The 18,954-nt window shown below is 36.9% G+C and overlaps 1 protein-coding gene across 1 annotated transcript; it reads left to right on the top strand.

The window, feature by feature from the left end:
* Positions 1-1,483: 1,483 nt before the first annotated feature.
* LOC140341396 (sialic acid-binding Ig-like lectin 10) lies at positions 1,484-17,203 on the top strand. Its single transcript, XM_072427128.1, has 10 exons — positions 1,484-1,634; positions 2,243-2,343; positions 3,676-4,026; positions 6,789-7,088; positions 8,210-8,512; positions 8,596-8,904; positions 9,968-10,264; positions 10,395-10,491; positions 12,581-12,671; positions 13,660-17,203. The coding sequence occupies exons 2-10, from the start codon at positions 2,268-2,270 to the stop codon at positions 13,837-13,839; spliced, it is 2,004 nt and encodes a 667-aa protein (XP_072283229.1). The 5' UTR covers positions 1,484-1,634; positions 2,243-2,267; the 3' UTR covers positions 13,840-17,203.
* Positions 17,204-18,954: the final 1,751 nt, after the last annotated feature.

Genomic DNA, 18,954 nt, shown 5'->3' with positions numbered 1-18,954 from the left:
TATGTGCTCTGTCTATCAAGAGTTCAAAAGGAGCAGCCCCCGGTATCAGCACTGAGATAAGTTGAGAAATATAGTTGCTTAGTTCCGCTGGGAGTATAGATTCTGGTATGCCTCTAAATTTGATATTATTTCTCATTGAATGATCTTCCATATTGGCAAGTTTTAGTTGAACTTGTTGCAGTGTGTCTTGTGTATCAGTAAGTGAATCCACCAATTCATTATGTGCTTCAGCATAATCTCCCATCTTATGTTCAATATGGTCCACTCTATCGCCTATCTTATGCACATCATTTTTAAGTTGGTGAATTAATGTAAGAAAATCTTGGTGCAAGGAACTACGGAAAGATATCAACATCTCCTTAAGAGTAGTATTCGAAACCGGGCAATCAGATGTAGGGAAGGTCCCTATAGGGTCAGTAATTTCCGTTTCTTCTGATATAGGAAATATAGCAGGGCTTACCCCATTCACTCCGTCCTCCGGATTCGTCAATTTCAGTCTAGATTTGACTGGGCTCGCTTGTGAGGATGAAGAACGAGAAGTGTTCTCCGAATCACCCTCTTTTCTCTTTGTTGCATCTCCTGCGGCCTGATCCCCAAAGCCGTTTGCACTCTTACTATGTCTAGAGGCCCGCCTACCCGCGCCATCTTGGACATGCTGATCAGACGCTGTGAAGAATTCCGTTAATTTCCGCGGTGTATAGCCGGTTTTCCTCTTACCCATCGCTATGTGATGTTCCCTGAATTATTCAGTAGTAAAAGGGAGAAGAAAAAAAGCAGGTTTAAGTCGCTATTTATTCCGGTGCTTTAGCCACGCTACAGAGCCTCAAGCAAAAGCTACCATCCGCTTCCGCTTCCGGCCGCGCCCCCCTTTGTTGACCTTTTTAATATGGGAAATCCTTTAAATAACTTTGGGTCTTAAGGGTTTACTTCGATAATTACTATATCCACAGCTCACAGTACATTAGCTTGTTGGCCAGTGGGAAGAACGTCACCCTTACAGATAGCCAAAGAGATAATTGGGGGTCACTTAAACTGACCTGAGGGGGTACAACCTGCTCATTGCACGAGGAACCCCTAGCAACCTCTGAAGGAACCCTAGGGCTGTATACACTTACAAACAGAAAACAGAAATAAAACCAACCATCAGTACGAAACCTTTCTATTTCTATAAACTCACTCAAACTTGTACATTTTGCTACTTTTAACTTTACAATTAAAATTATGAAATGTAAAAGTTACACTTAAAATTGAAACACACATGACAATCACATGACTATATATATGTTTTATATATTTGTTTACAATTATAAAAAAAGAGTTATAGCAATATAATTACGAAAATATTAAATAAACATTGAGTAATGAACCATGTGAAATTTGTATTAACTTGTGAGGACATTTCAACAGAAGTAAAAACTTTCCAAACCAGTCTAACTTCTGCTTTTCATTGTGTGTTTCATGTAACCTCCCTGAAATCACTCAGATATTCCAATCACACACGAAGAAGAAGTAATAGAGAAAAGCAGCTCATGAAAGAAGAATGGACTGAAATGGATTGATTGTATAAAACCTCTATGGACATGCATGGCAAGAATTTGGAATAGAGAAGGTTATGATGATCAATAGCAGATAAGGTAACGTAACAAACATAATTCTTTATGAGAGATCGGTATGTCAGCTTGTCAATGGGATTTCTTCTTTGTGTTTTGCCAATTGAGTGACCTAGCATCATGATTCTTATTATTACCATCTGTGCCCATTTGATGGAAATGTCCCCTTCTATGTAGCTACAATGACGCAGAATGTCTCCAATGAACACAGACGTAGCAAAATATGGGAATTAGAAATTCTGTAAAAAATTGGTGTCTCCACTGGTAAGATCTATTTTATCCAAGAAGGCTGTTTGTACCTAAACATGTACCAATGTTATCTAAAATAATAAAAGGTTTTGGTCAAGGTTCCACTTCTTCTGCTTGGGGGTTGATATAAATGGTAGTATCATTAGATTGGACCATTTGGTATCTGATAAATGCATTTATTCAATTAACAACAAACTTTACAGATGTTTTCTTTTTATTGGGTTTTTCTATATTGTCCCAATGCAATCTGATGAAGCTAATATAATAGTTTGCATGTGACAACTTTTGTTTCTTGGCACATCTAGGTTGTGGTCTAGTAAAAAGCCCCGTAAGGGTGCCTTGGATTAATATTTCTCATGTCTGACAGTTTTATTGTATTTTAGGAATTGTGGACTAAAGCTTTCTAATATGAAATTTGAAAGAAGTACTTGTCACCCGTGCCATTACCACATCCTCATTTTTATTATATTCCAACTGTTAAGAGGTGAGTAGATTTTGTGTCTGCTAGTGTTGTTTGAACACACTTTTTCTTGAATTGAGGGAGGTTTGTCTGAACAGGGGCAAATATTTGCCTTTGGGCCTGGGTGATACGAACTTTGTAACCCCTCAACCAATGAAAATGTTCATCGCTGCTTATAACCACTGTACACCAATGGCTGTAGCCCTGTTTTGATGATGAACATTTTCTCTGGCTTGTGGCCATCAGGGGTCCCTTCTGACATCAGTGGAAGAGCAGCCCCCTATTGTCCACCATCCAATGTGAAAGCTTACCGCCAGGATTCTTGACAACAATCATTAGCTCCTTTATATACACACAAGACAGGGATTCGTCATTCTAGCTTGAACAGTTTTATGGGGATTATCAATTTTGTTAGAATCTAACCAAATCTAGGACAAATCTTAAAAGCAAAAGTAGTGCTAAGCTTTCCATTTCTAAAAAGTATTTAGTGCATGCTTATATGTCATGAAAATCAAGCCTCTGTAAAAGTGATATTGATATGAAAATCAGATTAGTATTCCCTATATATTGAACTTCAAAGAGTCAGACCCTAAAGTGACCATACTTCTTTTAATTCTCACCTCTTCGGTGCTGTCCGCTTTTTAGCCATGAGTTTTCCTTGTCTCTTGGAAGACCCTGGCACTCAATATTAAGGGAGCAGCGCTGGCCTCATTACGTCAGGGACACTCCGCAATGTTAAAGAATGCCCAAAATCTAAAGAGGAAAAGAACCAATCTAGATACATCAGGAAAAGATAACCATACAATAGATAAAGTAGAACATATACATAGTAAGGTGCTCCATTGGGTGATACTATGAAATGTCAGACTGAACCCTTTTCTCCATTATATAGTAAGTAAGATAGGCATGGGACCTAACTTTTTATTTGTCTTAGTCCCCTAATCCGGAGGTTCCTCTGATTATGTTGTCACCAGGCCCAAAATGATCCAAAATCTTCAATAGGAAAAAATATAAATAAAAATTTGGATTTATTATTATAATTATTTTTTAATAATGATGAACTGATGGGAATAGGCTCTGTTAGAAATTGGAAAATAATAAAAAGTAAAATAAAAAATAATAAAAAAAGTATAATGCATAATCATGCAAAAAGAAACATTTAGGGAGGCATACATGTGGTAAATCATGTGTCACAAGTCATTTCTGGTTTCAATATATTTACAAAAGGTTTTAATACTTTCATGTTATTTTGATATGATTATGTATTAACCCCACAAGATGCAAATTAATTCTTATAGATTGTAAATTATTGTGCGAAGAAATCTGATAATTCACATTTTTTTTCTTAATCTGTAGGTAATGAAAGTCAAGCCTTTCCTGGATACAGTATAAATGTTTCTTCCCATGTAACTGTCCAGAGAGGATTGTGTGTGTACATTCCATGTAGTTTTACTGTGCCAACAACGGAAACCTTAACTGGAAATGCTGTGGGAATTTGGTACAAATGGCGTAATACACCGGTGGCTTCTAATAACAGAAGGTTTTCCAGCAATGGCCGATTCTTTCTGATTGGAGATGTACAGAGAGGGGACTGCTCATTGTACATAGAAAATCCATTATATGAAGATCAGGGTAGCTATTATTTCAGAGTAGAAGATAATATAAGATTCAACTACCAAAAAATAATGCCTTTTATAGAAGTAACAGGTAAGAAAAATAATATTTTGTCACAGTAGCAAAACAATCTATGTATTGGTTATGGTATATAATACATTCCTAAATCCTTCCCTTCCGATATTGCTTACCTTAGACAATATCAGTGATGGGGCTTTCCAAATAATTCTCTGGATGTAAGCTTCTAAAAATTCATAGCGTGAACTTGAACGGACCTGAACTTAAAAAGTGGAAACTTTTTAGAGGAAAGAGGAAACTATGTTAGAGGAAACATTTAGAAATGTAACTGTTCCTGTGCCTCTACTGCTGCTGTGTGAGATCATCCTAGGTACTGGTGCCTATGACTGCTGGTCTCACCAGATTTGGGCTGAGATTTGGGAATGTCACCACTGTGCTGCTCACTGTTCTCCCTGCTGGAGAGGAAGCTGTACCTATAGACCTGCAGTGCACGAATTTCCCTGCTTCTGCTTCATCCCTTATCTGGATTTGTGCAATCTCTGTTTATCCTGCTGATTCCTGAATATTACCCCACAAGTCATCAGATCACCAATCATGAGGGACAATTATAACAAAAAGAAGAAGTAAAGTAAAGTAAAGCCTGGCCTTGGGCTGTATATAGTGGCACAGTGCAGAACAAGTCAGTAAACTGGAAAAGATCAATTTTAGTTTTCAAGACAATAGGCAAAGCTGCTGCCTAGTTCTTTGTCTCAATTTTTTTTTTCTTTGTGAGGGAGGTAGATAAAGAAAATGCATGTACACTTCATGAACATTGTTTGTGTTTTTTTTTAATTTTTGAAAAATAATATTAGTATTATATACAATATATTATGCAGCACTGTACATTAAATAGAGGTTGCAAATGACAGATACAAACAGTGACACAGAAGGAGGAGAGAACCCTGCGCCGAGTAGCTTACAATCTAGGAGGTGGGGGAAGTATCACACAATAGGAGGGGAATAGGAGTACAAGTTTAATTTTTAATAGAACACCTCTGGTTACCACTGCAGGGACAACTTTAAAGTTTAACAAGCTGTCTTGGTTCCCCTACTGATTCCTATACTCCATGAAGTTATACCTGCACGCTGCAGCACAGGTGCCTGGTGCAGAGATAAAACACTATTTGAGGGTCTCTATTTGTAGTGAAATTGTACATTAAATCAACGTAAAAAGTAAAAGGCATGTTGCAGGAGCCACATCATCACTGGCCAGTCATCCACTAGCCAAAGAAGACTTCTGTGCACCCAAAATTCTGCCATAAAGTCGGTGGTGAAGATTAGGGATGAGCGAGAATGCTTCTGGCATTCTCACTAAGAATTCCTCAAACTTCCAATGGTTACGCAAAATTTCGGCAAACCAATTTCGTGAAACCATCATAAGAGGAAATTAAAACAGGAGGATTCCCAGAGCTGCATTCAGCCCTAGAAATCTTCCTGTTCATGCGATCCTCGGGCACTAGAGGTTAATTAACCCGAGTGTGCTATCCTGGGGCACTAGAGGTTAATTAACCTCTAGTGCCCCAGGATTGCACACTCTTCTCAATGAATTGAGAAGATGCCCGGCAAAGGTGTTGCTGCATTCATTGAGAAGAGTGTGAGATTCCCGGGGCACTAAAGGTTAATTAACCCAGGGATCGCAGAGGATTTCCAGGGCTGCATGATGCCCTGGAAATGGCCCTGTTTGGCGAGAGTTCGACCTCTTTGCGAATCAGATGGCCGTTCTCGCTTACATTTTCGGTAAGCGAGAAAGGCCCGATTTGCTGCAAGATAGAACCTAATATTCTCGCTCGCTCATCCCTAGCTGGCCGCTTTCTAAGATACTGATACTGCCCCTGACTATCTTCTTGTACATCCAGGCAGCATCCAAATTGGTATTATTTTTTTATGTTTAAGTTTTACATTTTTTTCTGTTACTCTCCATTAATACTTTTTACCCTTTACAGAGAAATGTGTTTCCTTAATGCATTTGGGTACACTTCACGCTGCCTTCAGAATATCTTTCTTTGTAACCCCTACATCCATGATACAATGCAAGGGCAAGCTCCTGTGCTTTGCCTTCAAATCCCTACACAGTTATTGTCCCACTTACATTTCTGACTTGGTAAAAAAAATACTCCCCCTGCCACTCTGTGCTCCTCCAATGACCTACTAATGACTTCCTCACTCATAACCTCATCACATGCACGGCTCCAAGACTTCTCTAAAGCTGCCCCAACTCTCTGGAATGGTCTTCCTCGTCCTATCCGGCTTCATCCTACTTTTTGCTCATTTAAAAGAGCGCTCAAAACCCATTTTTTTAAACTTGCCTACCCATCTTCTTCTGTCTTTTGAAACCATCACTACTTCCTACCATTACATATCTCCCATCCTATTATTGTGTGTGAAATTCCCCCACCTACTAGATTGTAAGCTCTTCGGGGCAGGGTCCTCTCCTTCTGTATCACTGTCTGTATTAGTCTGTCATTTGCAATCCCTATTTCATGTACAGCACTGCTTAATATGTTGGCGCTATATAAATCCTGTTTATTAATAATAATAATAATAATAATATTAATAATAATTATGGAGCGTGAAATTTTCCTATAGGAAGGAAGCTAATAATTCAGCCACTCTACTGCCCACTTGTGTTCAACCAGAAACAATAAAAAAGTACAAACAGTCTCTACTCAGATTGGCTGCATAAACGGACACTTTCAAAATCACTGTACAATGCATGGGGCCGGCATTTAGTATCAGCATTTAAATGGTTAGTATTGACTTTTACAGTATTGAGAGTTTTCTTTGTTTTATCCTTACAGGCCTAACAGATAAGCCTGACATCTCACCCATGAGGAGTTGGCTTGATGGAGAGGAGGTGACACTAAGCTGCACATCTCCTGGAACTTGTAGAGGGATAACCCCCAAAATCATATGGAAAGGAAATACCAAAGACCTTGAAGGGGAAAACTATGTTATAAATCATACAAATGGCACAAAGACTCACTTCTCCAACATCACCTTCACCGCAAATAAGGCACAGAACAACTCAATATTATCATGCACAGTACAGCTCGAAGGGATATTGACCACTAAACAAGAAATTACTATAGGAATTGGATGTAAGTCTTGCTGTCGTCCTGAAATGGCCTATATTATATATTACAATGTATATAATACACATGTATGCTTTAATTGTCCCTAGTATAGTCTAAAGCCAATATTTTGAGGGAAGCCATTTGGCCAACCAATATAATTTTGAGATTTGGGAAAAAAAAACCTGGCAGATAGTATTCTGGCCATGATTTGAACCTATTGCTTTTAGGGAGGAGTGCTAGATCCTAAGCCACCAGGTTACCCTGGGTTGCATTTTAGCCTCGCTTTAATGTTAAGGAGTCATACGAACCTTTTTTTTTTTTTTTTTTTTAGGGGTGTTATTAATCTCCTAGTCTATCATTTCTAAAACTAAAGTTAGCCCATGTCTTGCTATTTCTTTGCATGTCACTATAGATATCAATATTGAGTTTTTTCTTTTTATTTTAATTTACAATAACTGTGTCTTAAATATACCCCTGAAGAAGCCAAATAGGCAAAATGCGTTGTGGTCACAAGATGTTTAACAGGCTAAGATACTATTAGCTGTTTTTGTCTTGGTTTTTAGTCCATGCCCCATGAAGTTGTAATGGGGAACGGACTCAATATCTGTATGATTGTATATTGTATACAGTTGACAATCAAAAATCCAAAATCTGGTTCCTTCCAGTTTTCCAGCATAAATTTCAGATCGCATTTTCAATACAGGGATTGTAGTACACTGTTTCGCCACTTATGTTTTGATGGCGCTGTTCTGCAGAAACAGCTGTTAGGTCTTGCTTGCTACACTGAATACACATTAGGATGTCCCTGCAGCCTGTTCTCTGGAACTGTGCCAGATGTCCGCAAGTGCTGCAAGAGAAAAGCTGGCCTGTGTGTGGAGGTAAGTATAACTTTCAAAAATCCGGAATTTTTGAAAACCTGGCACTCCAGAGGTTTTCGTATTTTAAATTGTCAACTGTACTTTGTTTTACTTTAAATATAAGCTATATATAGCCTTTACTCTTTCTTTCATTTATTTATTCCTTTAAAATGTTCTCCACAATTCCTTTGTTTACACCTTAAGGGATATGATTACCACTTTTGAAAACTTTTTGAGATTCTGAACTATTTTCTGTTATTTTCATGCTCTCTTAATATATCATTACAGATCCCCCAGGACCACCAGAAATCCATTGTTCCATTATTAGTGAAAATTCCGATGAGCGATCTAACAAGGATTGTGCCATGGATGCCAATAATACAATACACTCTCTAGAGGGGTCCCGGCTATCCCTGTCCTGCTCTGCTGACAGTATACCGGAATCCTCCCTGGTGTGGAAATATTTCAATGAAACAAAAGCTCATAAACTCATTTTTGACAAGTTGTCACTCGCTAATGATGGATTATACACTTGCCAAGCCACAAACATTCACGGAACTTCAAATACATCGGTCACCATCAAGATAAGATGTAAGTTCATTAAAATATGCTTTTCTATGTGCTCATGTTATTGTAACATGAAAATGCTCATGCTTTTTCAAATTCTGTTATAGATCCTCCAAGACCACCAAAAGTCAAATGTTTCATCATTATCAAACACTCCAATAATAATAAGGAATGTGCCATGGATGCCAATAATACTATATATATTCCAGAGGGGTCAGGGCTGTCTTTGTCCTGTTCTGCTGACAGTGTACCAGAATCCTCCATGGTGTGGAAATCCTCCAATGAAACAAAAACTTTGTCCACTACGGATAAACTCATTCTCCACAATTTATCACTCACCAATGAAGGATTATACACTTGCCATGCCACAAACCTTCACGGAACATCAAATATTTCAGTTGCCTTCAAGATAACATGTAAGTTAATATTAACTTTCTATATTCATATGTTTCTTTTATTTCAAATCAAAAATTAAACAAATAATATAATTTTTTTTCATGAATGGGTTGATTTAAAAAGCTGAGGGGAGATCGCTATTTGTTCTCTATTCTACTCTACTCACGAATCAGACCCATCCAATTCATGAAATGTTGGCTCCAGTTTGTGGTCAGTGGAGCCACTACACAAATATTGTAGTAGAGATAGCGTGAACAAGATATATATGAACAATGGAAAACCAAGGAGTTGACATTGACAAGTCAAATGACCAGGCTCTTCTTGTCGGCCTCCATCAGCCTCCACTCCCAAAAATGTCAGACACTAAGCATGTCTATGAACCACATTGTTGTATGGAGGTTTCTTTTTATTATAACTTTTAGTGCTTATTTCATCATTGGTAATTGACATTTGCTTTTTTTTTTAGTTAAATATATGCATCGGGCCAAATTTTTTGTTAACATTGGATAGAATATTGGGATATTAAAACCCTTCCTTTTAGCTGTTGTTTCTGTACTGATAAGTAAAAGATCCTTCATTTCCTGTCCCAGAGATGGAACAAAAGGTTACGGGACATCTCCTAAAAATCTCCTTAAATTCCCTAAAAAAATTTTCGTAGACCGTTGACTGGGAGCTAAAATTTTGCCCAATTTCCTTCGTAGTGACTATGGCTCTCGGGCTAATAGACAGAACAAATCTTCACAGTGGAGGCACAACCAGCAATAAAAATTATTTATTAACCCCCCAAAACAAAACTTTACGTTTTACACAATATTGGTGTCTATTTATAAAGTAGTGAATCTGGCATTCACTAAACATACTGGAGAATCAATCACTGTCATGGAAAAAACATTGACCTGGAAGATGCTCCACAAAGGATGTTGGATTGAATGTCACATTAAGGCTTTATAAATAGAGCCCCACATATTTATATCTGACTGTACATTATTTGACATAATATTCATAATATTAATAATAATAGGAAGAAGAATATAAATATTAATGTGATCATAATTTTTTTTTTCAACTTTCACCTTTTTATAGATGGGCCTAAAATTGCCAATGGAACAATTTCCAGTTGTTGGAAAGTTCAAAATCAGCTTGTATGTAATTGTCTATTTGAGTCCTTTCCTTGTTCGGATCTACAGTGGAAAATCAATGGGGTGCCCGTTAATATTTCAAACCACAGGAATAACAATGTCAGTATTTTTACAGAGACATCTAATTCAGTGACCAATAGCACACTGACCCTAAAGGTCAACATGGAAGAAAGTCAACATATACAGTGCGTGGCTTCCAACCAGCACGGGGAGTTGGTCCAGGTGCTACTTATTGAAATAGGTAAGGCTCCAACACAACAATACACAATGACACATTCTGAGTGTTTCTTATGCTAATATAGACCAGCAATAATATTGAATAAAAAAATTAAATTATTTCATAATTATAAAATCTTTTTTTTTCTTCTCAGCATCATCAATGTTTCCAGCTGCTTCAATATACATTGGATGTTTTGTTATTTTATTGATAGTGATTGGAGCTTTAATATTATTAGTGGTTTACAAAAAGTAAGTTTTCATTTTAAATATTTTTAGTTGTAATTGACATAATTATGATATGATACTTGGAAGGTAATAAAGCTAAAGAGGGGTTACGTTTGGCACAGGTACAATAAAAAGTAATGTAAAAAATACAAATGAATATAAAAAAGGTTTAAAAATAAAAATCCAAATACACATAAATGAAAAAGAAATGCCAAAATAAATAAATAAACACATTGAAAAAATAAACTAAAATAAAGAAAATTACAAAAAATAAAAAAATGAATGAAACTAAAAAAAGCATTTTATACCGCTTTAGGTGAACTTGTGCCAAGAATATGCCCTTTATAACATTAAAATATTCTGAACAAACATTTTAAAAACAATCCTTCACTTACCTTGGTAGATAGAAACACTGTGGTAAAATTAATCAATTGTTTTTTTTATAATTCTACCAGAATCTTGGCACTGTAATCTAATGTAATGTAAATATGCATTGGCTTTTACTAAGGCAAATAGAAACAACTTAAACTCCACTTTATTGTTATATTTGAAATTACTTCACAGTACAAGCAGCTAGAAAGGACAGTGAAGGTTTGTTTTAACACTGTGTATTGCAATAGGTCAATGCTTTAGTGTCTATTGTCTAGACACAGGTTCACTATCATTAAATTTCATAGGAGCAACTTAATGGGTTCTCTTAATAAAGCAGGGGTTCTGACATTCCCCCAAATATTCCCTAGTGGGAATCAGTTGCTGCACTAATACACATGAACCTGAAATGTCATTTTGAGGGAATGTCAGATTCCCTGTTTTATAAATAGAACTCAATGTGTAAATTACTTATTATTAAGAAACCATGCATGTAGATATGGACAATGCTGCCATCCAGGGGTGACAAGGGGTATTTCTGTATCAAAAGAGCTAGAACTTTAGACATAAAGTGGGGGGCCAGAAAGTTTACCTAGTATGGGGTACAAAATATCTAATGGTGGTCCTGGGTATGAGTATGATTTAACATATGCATACATGCAGATTAATTATATGTTTTTCCAAAATGTATATTGGGGATGCCAATTTTTTACCCCTCTTTGCCAGTTTACCAAGATATGTATATGTTTGTAAGTTTACTTACAGTCCAACATGGATTCTTTTTGGGGACTCTGGGTCCAGCATTGCAGATTTACTACTTTGTTCTCTTCATTATTTTACTAAACGAGCTCATTGCTTTGGACATATTTAACAAGGGATCAAACAATGACATGGAATAGGAACTGCGGTGTTACCAAAATTAGGTTCATATGGACTACTGTAACCTCCTCCTCTCTGGTATTCCACTAACTCGACTCTCTCCTCTACAATCTATTATGAATGCTGCAGCCAGACTCATCCATCCTTCCCTCCGCTCCTCTTCCGCTACATCTCTTTGTAGTTCTCTCCATTGGCTTCCATTTCACCTGAGAATCAAATTCAAACTCCTGTGCTTTGCCTTCAAATCCCTCCACACTTCTTGTCCCATTTACCTTTCTGCCCTGATAGAAAAATCCCCCTCCTAGTCACACTCTCTCTGCTCCTCCAATTACCTACTAATAACCTCCTCACTCATAACCTCATCACATGCACAGCTCCAAGACTTTCCTAGAGCTGCCCCGACTCTCTGGAATGGTCTTCCTCATCCTATTCGGCTTGCTCCTACTTTCTGCTCATTTAAAAGAGCCCTCGAAACCAATTTTTTCAACTTTGCCTACCCATCTTCTTCTGTATCCTAAACTCTCACTACTTCCCACCACTACATATCTTCCCTCCTATTGTGTGATACTTCCCTCACCTACTAGATTGTAAGCTCTTCGGGGCAGGGTCCTCTCCTCCTGTGTCACTATCCGTATTCGTCTGTCATTTGCAACCCCTATTTAATGTACAGCGCTGTGTAATATGTTGGCGCTATATAAATCCTGTTTAATAAAAATTATAAAATAATAATAATATTAATAAAGGGCACCAATGAATGTCATTGTTTGCTTTTTATTTTCTATTTATATATAAGTACCAACTACAGACCTTGGACTTAATTTCCAACATTAATTATCGTTACTTTCACTTTTTGTTCCATTTTCAGAAGACAGAATATACAGCAAAAAGAAAGCTCAAGACAGACCCATGTCAGTGTTACTGATCCTATCTATGGCAATGCGGAAATGTTTTCTAATGTGAGTTACCCAAGAAAATATATTTTGTATTTTTTAATTTTTTTATTGTTAGTTGATGTTTTCTTTTTACCAATTCCAATAAATCAGAAATAACTGCATCTTTGGCAAAAAAAAAAAAATATTTTCTTGAACATCACTGATCTTACTGTTCTACAAAACTTCCAGCACAAATGTCCGTAATGTTGCTGTTTTTTTTGGATTGATTCACATTTTTTCTTCCCGTGACTGGGAAAATGAATGGATAGCAAGTGGTATGAAGGGAAATTAGCAGCTGACCAATCATAAGATGCCATTTTTTGGGGGTTACAAATGGTTGTGAATAGATTAGACATAAAAAATATCAAATATTCATCAGAAGTGGATATTTGAAAATTTGCACAATTTAATATGTGTAGGTGAAATTTGCTTAGTTGAACTATTACTGAAACAACCAAAAAATAACACTAGGATCCCAGTCCAGTAGCGCACCATCCCATTTTCCTTCTGCGTTCCAGCATGGGCTGGACATATGACATATATATCCCAGGAGGCGCTGGGATTCCCATTTAATGTTTACTGTTGTAGCGGTATAGGCAGAAGGGGAGTGGTCGCCCTTTCAAATGTTAATAAAAAGTTAAAACCCCACTTTTTCACTTATCCACCTTTTTATATAAAATAAAAAAATGTGATGATAGATATGCTTTCAACAAAATATATTTTTTCTCTTTTAATTAGGGATTTGTATTCTTTAGTTTTGTAAAATTTCCCTTTATGTTTTTTTTATCTAAATTTTATTTTTATTTTTTTTGGTAGTTCACTAAAGCTTTTCATTTTTCTGATTCATTTTTTATGCTTTATTTTTTTCCTGTGAAAAAAAAAAATTAGGTTAAAGAGTTTTCATAATTCTCAATACATTATGTAGCCTTCTTTAATATTTTTTTTTAAATGCTTAGATTTTGGCAGAAATTTTAAGGAAATCCACAGTATAAAATTTTGGACTTTCCCGTAGGGTTCAACTGAAGTGGGGCAAATTCCTCAAAAAGATCAGCCGCCACCTCAAGAAATGTTATCAGAAGTGAATGACGATGACGATGTGCAATACATGAGTGTTGACTTTTCAAAGCTGAAGCCAAAAGTTGCTACAGAGGAACAGGAGACGGAATATGCCGCCATCAAACAAACAAACTGAAGTTATTTTTATTTATTATAGCCAACATGGCAGAGTGTCCAAGCTTACAGATACATAACCAACAGACATGGACGATATGGTCTAACCAATATGGCGGAAGCATTTATAAACAACCAAAATATTTTGTTCACAAGCCATTTAGGCACAAGATCGAGACTGATTACAGTGATTACAGTGATGTAATTGTGAGATGTGGATCTCGAAAAAACTGCTCAAATTTAAAAACTGCATACAGTATTTTTTTAGTATGCTACAAGCATAAAAACACCCTTTGATCCTTTTAGAAGCTTCTAATTTCCTGTTGGAGATGACAACTGTGGTTGTGTTGAGCTGAAATCCCAAGCAGTGTTGACGGCAGGACCGGATTTCCCACAAGGCCACTGCTATGGGTGGCATTGCCACAAGGGGGCACATCTCTAAAACATCTCTATGTGGAACCGAAACCTCTCTCTCTCTCTACTTCCTTCTCTTTTCCCTTCTCCCTATCTTTTTCTTTCCTTCCTTCTCTGTCTCTCTCTCACTCTCTCTCCTCCTCTCTCTCTCCCCTTTTTCTCTGTTTTGTTTTTGTGGAACACCATTGTTGGTGTGTTTTGCATGTGTCAGCGTCAAAGACTGGTATTAGTTGGGGGCAGGGCAGCACAAGCTAGCTGGCCTTGGGGGCAAAAAGTATAAATCCGGCCCTTGTCATTGGCCCTCTTCAACTCCCTTTTGTTAGACTACCGAACACTTCATGTTATTGAGATGCAAAGGAGAAGGTGGGTTTTGCAGTTTAGAAGAAGAAAAGTGAGCAGAGCTTATAACTAAAGCACCTTTCATATTTTAAAAATAAAATTTTAAAAATTATAATATAAAAATAAAATGTGACTAAACTGTTTTACTGAGTTTGCTTCACTGCAAAACTATATACTTTTTATTTTCTCTATTCATCACAGTATATATATATAGTCTTTTTTTGTACATATCAGAAATTGGTAAAAATAAAAGTATAAATAGCAGGGCTTTGTGGCAAATAATGCAAAAACATTATTATTCTAACAGAGATCTCCTATCTTAAAAGTATTATCCTGGTACAGTTATAGAAACATTTCTAAAAGATCAGAATGGGGAAATTGAGGTTCATAGAGGTAATACATGTTCCTAAGACTGACGCGTTTCACTAAAAGGTTTCTTCAGGGGAGATAGAAACACCAGTTTAAATGCTATTCTATTCAAGAGACCCCCCTGGTGGTATTCCCAAGTGTGGCTTGGGGTAAAAAAACATGCAAAAAGATATAAATCCGAGCCACACTCGGGGTAGCTAAAAACATAAATAACCCATTTACTTTGTCCCGTCGGCGTCCCCCGGTAGTCTGCTTGTCGGATCTCCTTCTCGGGCAGCATTTTCTTCCTCCCATCTTCAGCCGGCTAATGCAATGATGTTCCTCAGGGTTTCCTGGTGGTGTCGGTGCATATGTTGGTCTGTGCGGGAGGCACGGTGAGAAATTCAAATAAGTTTGTATTGGAGTCAATACAAAATAGCTGTATTGAGATCAATACAAAGAAATCTTTATATATTATTTTTATAATTATTTTATATTTATATTATATATGCTACTGTAGTTATATATATATATATATATATATATATATGCACTATTTGTTTTAACAGATTTTTGTGTTTTTTTACTTAAAGTTTATTATTAAATGCCTAAGATTTATAGGCCTACAATGTAAAATAAATTTGCAATGTTCAATGTACCGCTTTTTGTGTAAAAAAACTGACAGTTAGAAAAACAGGGGGGTATTAGGAAGTCAGGGGGAGAAGCAAGGAGTTCAGAGTTCATGACACTACAGGGTATCAGGAAAGCTTGACTGTGAAAACAGGCAGAGGGCTATCCAGCACTTTAGATAGCATAATGAGTAACATTACCTCCAAACACAAAAGCAGCCCTGGGTTCGGATCAGGATCCTGACATTCCCTGCAGCAAGAACTCACAATGTGCAGTTCTCTACCATCAAGCTTATAAAAGCACTATTAAATAGGTTTATGATTGTTTCTATCAAAGTAACAGAAGTCTGATGACCCTTTTGTTCCTCTGTGGTTCAGTTTGATCATGGCTTGATATTGGAGTTAGGCTGTAATCTAGTGTATTGGTTGAAATTTGTTAAGAGAGAAGGCTATTTGAAAGGCACCCATTATTCAAAATTATATTAGAATAAAAACATAGCTATAATAATTATTATTGTTACATGAATAAAACAGTAATATGCATACCTTACAAAAAACATAAAGTACAAATAGATCACACTTTGATTGATATTGCTATGTTTGTATAGAAAAGAAAATGATTTCCTTTCCCAATGCATTACGCCCAGAGGGCTGCCTCAGGGAATATGGAAAACCAATAGCAAGCTATTTACAAGAAATGTTGGCTTAGTACACAAACTCTTATCAACAGAGGAAGTTTTTAGTGTATAAATATGTACAAAATACTATATCTAAATATAAAGAAATGTGGCTAGATATTTTTGGGGCTAGGCACATACCAGTCGACCGGTTTATTAGGGCTAATTGAAATTCTCTTCTGGAATTACTAAATTGCCAATGAATACATACATTAAACAAGAACAGTACTCCTTGTCCTATTAGGCCTTGTGCCATCTTAAGTTCATCCTACCTAAAGAATTACTTGCCTCTGCCCTTAAAACCAGCAAATTTCACTCCCCAAAGCCGACTTGCTTTGGAATGTGTCCTAGGTCAGTTTTCATTGTATGTGGTCCCTTTCATTCTGCACACCCATAGCCCCATGTAATGCTATATGAGAGCTGTGTCCTACAGGATTACTGGAGGTTGCCATGAGTGAGGCCATACATTAGCAGAGTGAACATGACTCAGTGGGGACACTTTTTTATACTAGGTTGTACATTTCTGGCCAGTGTTGCTCATAAAGATCTCTGAAATTACTCTAAGTGGGCTGCATATAGGATGGCACCATGACTTAAAGGCCAACGTGTACCAAAGGTGCATGTGTCATTTAAGGTTTCGTTGGATCTGGGGATATTGGTTAAGCTAAAACATTGGCCTGGGAATGTTATTTACAAAATTTTCATCTGGGAATTTGGTTTTAATGTTAACTAGTTAGACATTACGAGTTGAGGAGCTTTCAATGCTATGTTGTTATTAAGGTTTGCGGTATGTTAGGAGTAACTGTTGATCATTGAATAAACCAGTGTGTATACAGTGTGTTAGATTCTACTCTTTGTTTTACTGAGTACTGTAGGGCATAAACATATTGAAAGTACGACAATCCATGGATATGTAAACCTGGACACCACTTTTCATTGATGCCTATGTATATAAAAACTATATCTTTAAAACTTGTAACTTGTGAGTGTAGTCTGCATACCATTGACAGGTTTTATACTTCATTGGGTGTATACATCTCTAGGTCACGTCACGTCGTGTATATAAAATGAGTGCACCGCAGAATCACACACGATTCACATCTTCCTGTAAATTCCTTTTTGCTTGCTTACTTGTGGTCAGTTCAGGTTAGAGAGAGTTTAAAAAAGGTGATGCAAGGACGAGATGGTACGACTGATTCAACTTACCTCTCAAAGGATAACAACAGCATGAAAATTGTTTGTTTGTGGAGGATTGAGGTAAGTTTGCTTTAAGATTGTTTTTAAAGGGAGACAATTTATTGAATTGTAGATTTGTTGAACAAATAATCCAACTCTACAGAAATCTCCATATCCTATACATACATCCTAAATGGTACACATGGATCCTTTGAGACTATGGAGAAAATTGCAAACAGGAGATCTAGAACTGTAGACTTAGGTCTAAATCATCATCGTTGCAATTTAAGTACTTAGGATGGAGCAGCATACTGTGTGTATTCAGATTCATATGAAGATGTTGGATACTTGGGTTTTCCATGGCTAAGCAAATTAAATAAATAGGGTTGAATAAAAAGTGAATCATTTTGTTAAAAGTGAGCTCATTTAGCTATTTAGGCAAAATGTTAATTATTCTGTTGCAGGGGGTTTAAAAAGTTTCCTAGAGGTTCCTATCCTGGCCCAGTGAACAAAGTGTGATGAAACCTTTACTGTGGACCAATGGAGTTATACTTTATTAGTTACTTATATTATTATTACACAGTATTTATATAGCACAATCATATTATGCAGCACTGTGCAAAGTCCATAGTTGTGTCACTAACTGTCTCTCAAAGGAGCTCACAATCTAACGTCCCTAACATAGTCATATGTCATTATTGTAGACTAAGGTCAATTTTTAGGGGAAGCTTATTACCTAGCTGCATGTTTTTTGGGATGTGGGAGGAAACCCACACAGACATCCTGCAAATTCCATGCAGAAAATGTGCTGGTTGGGATTCGAACCTGGGACCTAGCACTGCAAAGGCCCGAGTGGTAACACCAGAGCCAGCATGCTGTCACCATGAACTTGCATAGTTCCATAGTTAGATAGTTTAAAAAAGACATAAATCCATCAAGATAAGGAAATAAACATATTGCAGATGAAAACCCTAAGGTTCCAGAAGAAGGCAAAAAAAAAAAACTGGTTCAAATTGCTCCAACAGGAGGAAACAGGGGGATCCCTTGAGGCAATCGGATGTTCCCTGGATCAACAGTTCTCTGATTTCAATGTTTACTAAAAATGAAAAAAGCCACTGGCTTCATAATGATACTAAAGCTATGGATGTATTGGTATATGAAACCCAAAAAGATCAAAGTAGTATATATCTGTAAAATTATATAGAGACGCTGCAGCCTTGTGGTTCTGAGAGAGTGGGGTTAATTTGAGTGGAAGTTGTGACTTTGCTAACTTCCTGACAATGTGTAATTTTATCAGACACTCTCAGTGCACCAGCCCTTTGGCTGAAAACCTGAAAACCACCCGACTGATGCCTTAAGCTGCGTACACAATTCCAATTTTTATCGTTGGAAATGAACGACGAACGAACGACGAACGACCGATTGGCCAAAAATTGTTCATAAAAAAAGTAACCAACAACGCCGACGAACGAGGATAGTCGATGGAAATGAACGACCGGACCGGCGGATCGGATTGGACGACGATCGTTGACCATCTATCGTGTGTACGGACGT

Source organism: Pyxicephalus adspersus, chromosome 11 (assembly GCF_032062135.1).
Source record: "Pyxicephalus adspersus chromosome 11, UCB_Pads_2.0, whole genome shotgun sequence".
Taxonomy (NCBI): Eukaryota; Metazoa; Chordata; class Amphibia; order Anura; family Pyxicephalidae; genus Pyxicephalus; species Pyxicephalus adspersus.
This window is presented reverse-complemented; position numbering and strand designations above follow the sequence as displayed.